A 5323-nucleotide genomic window follows, 5' to 3' on the forward strand; every position below is an offset into this window, starting at 1 on the left:
CCCACTACCCCCCCCAGTGCCCCCTGACAGGGCACTCCCACTCCTCCCCAGTGCCCCCGACAAGGCAGCCCCTGGGTGCCAGTACCATGGCTCATACTCACCCTCATGCCTGTGTGGTTCCACCGTGACCTTGGTTCCACCGCGGAACCCTCCTCTCCCCCTGCCACCGCCCCGGCCTCTGCCTCCAGGCGACCAGAAACCTCCTGTCATCAGAGAGGATCGAGGGTCAGTCACTCAGGAAAATGCCAACGCACCCGCGGCCCTGACCTTCAACCGGGAGCACCCAGGGAGCTCCAACATCGATGGGCAGGCCCCAGCAGGAACAGAAACCCAGTCCAAAACACAGCAGCACCTCAAAGGAGGTGATACACCAGAGGGGGTTACAGGGGCAGGACAGGGAGATGGGCTGTGTGTGTGTGTGTGAGAGAGACACAGAGAGAGAGAGAGAGAGAGATGGGGATGGAAGGGTCAATGGGCTGAGGAGTGACAGATGGAGGTTCATTTGGATAAACACATGGTATTGCCAACTACAAGGGCAGGACTTATACAACTAAAGATAGGGCTTTGGGTAGTGTTCCTGATGAAGGGCTTTTGCCCGAAATGTCGATTCTCCTGCTCCTCAGATGCTGCCTGACCGGCTGTGCTTTCCCAGCGCCACACCTTTTGACTCTGATCTCCAGCATCTGCAGTCCTCACTTTGTGCTCCTGGGTGGTGCTGGGGGACAGAGGGACCCAGGGGTTTAGGGACATAATCCTTTGGAGTTTGTGTCACATACAGACAGGGGGGTTACGAAGGGGTTTCGCACACTCCCCTTCATTGCTCAGCCCTTTGAGTGTCAGAGTTGGGGGTGTCACGTCGGGGTTGTACAGGACATTGGTGAGGCCCCTTCTGGAATACTGTGTCCAGTTCTGGTCACCCTGTTATAGGAAGGATATTATTAAACTGGAGGGGGTTCCGGAGAGATTTCCCAGGATGTTGTTGGGAATGGGAGGGTTGGAGTTATAACGCAAGTGAGGTCAGGTTGGATCCTGTATCCCTCCCTCTGGGTCTCCCAAATCTTCCCTCCCTGGACGCGCGCGGGAGGAAATTGTTTAATATTCTTTCTTTCTGCGTGAGGAAGAACAGTCTGATGAGCTGGGTGTCAGAGAATCCCCCCAGGACTCTCAGGTTGGCGTGGGATAGTCATGGAACACATCCCCCTGGATTTCCTTAGGACTATAGTGCACCAGAAAATGAAATTGTTTTACGCAGCATGGAGGCCCTTTTTGGATTATATCGATGTAGAGATATCGGTTGGATTACCCAGGGCCTTTGTCTGGCCGCGGGGACTGTGCCCGTCGGTTTGGTGGCCCCTGGGAGGAAGAATCCCGAACAAATATGGGTCTACTCACTACTGCTCCCAGTGGTGGGGAGGTGTGATGAGATTGCGCTGAGTGCAGTAATTTAATTGAATATCATTTAAGTTACCTTGTTATAAACTTGGACTAATTTTATTTCATCTGTTTATTTATTTTTTTTCTTCTTTCTCCTTGGTTATTTATTGGACTGTAGTTTTTATGGGATTTTTGGGTTTTTTTGTGTTTCTGTAGTCTGTGGATTAGAGTAATAACGTGTTTTCTATCATTGGTATTATAAAGTTGCCATACTATTTTGTATTGGTTTGTAATTTTGTAAAAAACCTAAAATCTTTTTTAAAATAAAAACATTTATATAAAGAAAGGCTGGATAGGCTGGGAGTTTTTTTCCCTGGAGCGTAGGAGGCTGAGGGGTGACCTTATAGAGGTTTATAAAATCATGAGGGAGACAGAGACGGTGAATGGTGGGTGTCTATTCCCCCAGGGTGGGGGTTTGAAGACCAGGGGGGCACATTTTTAAGATGAGAGGAGAGAGATTTAAAAAAGACACGAGGGGCAAATGTTTTACCCAGAGGGTGGCCCGTGTGTGGAATGACCTTCCTGAGGAAGTGGAGGGTGTGGGGACAGTTACAACATTTAAAAGGGATTTGGATAAGGACATGGACAGGAAAGGGTTAGAGGGAGATGGGCTAGGAGCAGGCAGTGGGGGACTGGGTTAGTTTGGGGATTAGGGTCAGCACGGGCTGGATGGGCCGAAGGGTCGAGTCATGAGTGCCCTGGGCAAATACACAGCAAGGTCACAGCAACACCGAGACGGTGAGAGAATGGGAGGGTATGTTTATGAAGCAGTTAACGGGGTCCCAGAGAGAGCGGGAGCTGGGGGGAGGCGTGGGGTTGTCTTTTTAAGGGGGTCACAACACCTTGAGAAGATTCCTCAGGAGCCTGAGGATGGACAGAAGACTACAGCAGCATTGAACCTCGGAGACCGTTCTAATAACACCGGCTGGCTCCCAACGCCAGAGCTTGTGGTTATGGTGATGGGCAGGTCCCTTACTAGGACAGTGTCGATGGTGACGGACTTCACAGGGAGACAGAGAGAGAGTGAGAGGAGAGGGTGGGAGGAAAGGAGGGAGAGAGAGAGTGAGAGGGAGAGAGGGGAGGTATTCAAACTCAGCGGGAGAGTTTTAGTCAAGTCAACGAGGGAGACACTGTCTCCAGGGGCAGGTGGGTGTCAGTCACCCCAGGGACACAGATCAGGGAGAATTGGGGAGGGGGGAGAGAACACGCTTATTGACACGAGTTGTTGTTGTAATCTAGCAGAGGCACCAGATTCCACAGCACCTTTCAAAAGTGGGGTTAAACCGGGGAAATGCTGGAAGGGGGAGTGGGATGAACAGAGGAGAGGTATCTAATCGGAGAGATCTTTACAAGGGGCTGGCACGGCGTAGAGGAGCCAAGTGGCCTCCTCAGTGCTGGCAGTGTTTACACAGCGTTTCCGCACGCGAGTAAAGTCGACCCACAGTGATGTATACCTCGACCACCTCTGCCTCCTCGGTCACCTCCTCTCCCACCTCGACCTCCAAAACCACCTCGGCCTCCTCTCCCACCTCGGCCTCCGAAACCACCTCGGTCTCCGAAACCACCTCGGTCTCCGAAACCCCCTCGGCCTCCGAAACCACCCCTTCCACCGCCACGTGGAGAAAACCCTGCAAGGTAAAGAGAGAATGAGCAAGGGGGTCTGAGCCTCCGGGGAGCGGGGGCTGGCACTGTCGCACCCCCAACCCGCAACGCAGGAGGGTGGGGGGGACAGACACCACCCTGCCCTCTGTCCTGCAGCCCGTGCCCAATAACCACTCACTTTCCATCAACCATAACTCTCGTGATTAAACACCCAGTTAGCTCATAGCAAGCTCCTCCAACTTACAAACAGCTCTGCATTGACTGGCGCCAGGCACATCCGGATCCACACAGACACCAAACCAAACCAGAAACAGCTGGAAGTACAGATCGCTGCACTGTCACTCAGTGTTAAACAGCGTTCATTACACACCCCGCACCCACTCTTTTCCAATATATTATTTCAGTTCCATCACACTGTAAACCTTCACTATAAATTCTATGTCCTACAATCTTCTACTCAACAGCCACCTGATGAAGGAGCGGCGCTCCGAAAGCTAGTGCTTCCAAATAAACCTGTTAGACTATAACCTGGTGTTGTGTGAATTTTAACTTTGTACACCCAGCACAGAGTTAGATACAGAGTGAAGCTCCCTCTACACTGTCTCCCATCAAACACTCCCAGGGACAGGGACAGGGACAGCACGGGGTTAGATACAGAGTAAAGCTCCCTCTACACTGTCCAGCCCATCAAACACCCCCAGGGACAGGACGGGGTTAGATACAGGGTAAAGCTCCCTCTACACTGTCCCCCCCATCAAACACTCCCAGGGACAGGGACAGCACAGGGTTAGATACAGGGTAAAGCTCCCTCTACACTGTCCCCCCATCAAACACTCCCAGGGAGAGATAGTCTGGGCCAACAGTGTGTGTTACACGGTAAAATAATTACAATATGTACCTGTGATGCTCACATTCTGGTGTGTCAGGCTGTCCCTTTGTACTTCACACACAGACAGGAGATACAGTCTGGGTGCTCAGCACCCCAGGGTGGCCCTCCCCACCTCACACACAGACAGTAGGTACAGTCTGGGTGCTCAGCACCCCAGGGTGGCCCTCTATACCTCACACACAGACAGTAGATACAGTCTGGGTGCTCACCACCCCAGGGTGGTCCTCCCCACCTCACACACAGACAGTAGGTACAGTCTGGATGCTCAGCACCCCAGGGTGGCCCTCCCCACCTCACACACAGACAGTATATACAGTCTGGGTGTACAGCACCCCAGGGTGGCCCTCCCCACCTCACACACAGACAGTAGGTACAGTCTGAGTGCTCAGCACCCCAGGGTGGCCCTCCCCACCTCACACACAGACAGTATATACAGTCTGGGTGCACAGCACCCCAGGGTGGCCCTCCCCACCTCACACACAGACAGTAGGTACAGTCTGAGTGCTCAGCACCCCAGGGTGGCCCTCCCCACCTCACACACAGACAGTAGGTACAGTCTGAGTGCTCAGCACCCCAGGGTGGCCCTCCCCACCTCACACACAGACAGTAGGTACAGTCTGAGTGCTCAGCACCCCAGGGTGGCCCTCCCCACCTCACACACAGACAGTAGGTACAGTCTGAGTGCTCAGCACCCCAGGGTGGCCCTCCCCACCTCACACACAGACAGTAGGTACAGTCTGAGTGTACAGCACCCCAGGGTGGCCCTCCCCACCTCACACACAGACAGTAGGTACAGTCTGAGTGTACAGCACCCCAGGGTGGCCCTCCCCACCTCACACACAGACAGTAGGTACAGTCTGAGTGTACAGCACCCCAGGGTGGCCCTCCCCACCTCACACACAGACAGTAGGTACAGTCTGAGTGTACAGCACCCCAGGGTGGCCCTCCCCACCTCACACACAGACAGTAGGTACAGTCTGAGTGTACAGCACCCCAGGGTGGCCCTCCCCACCTCACACACAGACAGTAGGTACAGTCTGAGTGCTCAGCACCCCAGGGTGGCCCTCTGTACCTGGCCTCATTCTGCACCGCTCCTTGTCCCCGGAGCAGACTCTCAATCACAGACACACACTGCACCACGTGTCTCCAAACCAGGGCCCCCGGACTTCCGGTCCTCCCCACACAGCGCCAACCCAGGATAGGAGGACGAACTGCAGATGCTAATACCGGCACCCACAGGACAGGAGGAGGAACTGCAACCTTACTCACACCGCCACCCACAGGACAGGAGGAGGAACTCCAACCTTACTCACATCACCACCCACAGGACAGGAGGAGGAACTGCAACATCACTCACATCGCCATCCACAGGACAGGAGGAGGAACCGCAACCCTACT

General features: G+C 54.1%; 1 protein-coding gene across 1 annotated transcript in view; it reads right to left on the minus strand.

The window, feature by feature from the left end:
* LOC122547016 (rRNA 2'-O-methyltransferase fibrillarin-like) overlaps window positions 1-5107 on the minus strand; it is a 7485-nt gene extending 2378 nt beyond the window's left edge. Inside the window, exons 1-3 of the mRNA XM_043685616.1 lie at window positions 4998-5107; window positions 2889-3062; window positions 9-203 (exon numbers count right to left, since the gene is read on the minus strand). Of these exons, the coding sequence (XP_043541551.1) occupies window positions 9-203; window positions 2889-3062; window positions 4998-5007 (379 nt within the window). The 5' untranslated portion in view covers window positions 5008-5107. The remainder of the gene's footprint in view (window positions 1-8; window positions 204-2888; window positions 3063-4997) is intronic.
* Between the last annotated feature and the right edge of the window lie 216 nt (window positions 5108-5323).

The sequence above is a fragment of the Chiloscyllium plagiosum genome, unplaced genomic scaffold (assembly GCF_004010195.1).
Source record: "Chiloscyllium plagiosum isolate BGI_BamShark_2017 unplaced genomic scaffold, ASM401019v2 scaf_5987, whole genome shotgun sequence".
NCBI lineage: Eukaryota > Metazoa > Chordata > Chondrichthyes > Orectolobiformes > Hemiscylliidae > Chiloscyllium > Chiloscyllium plagiosum.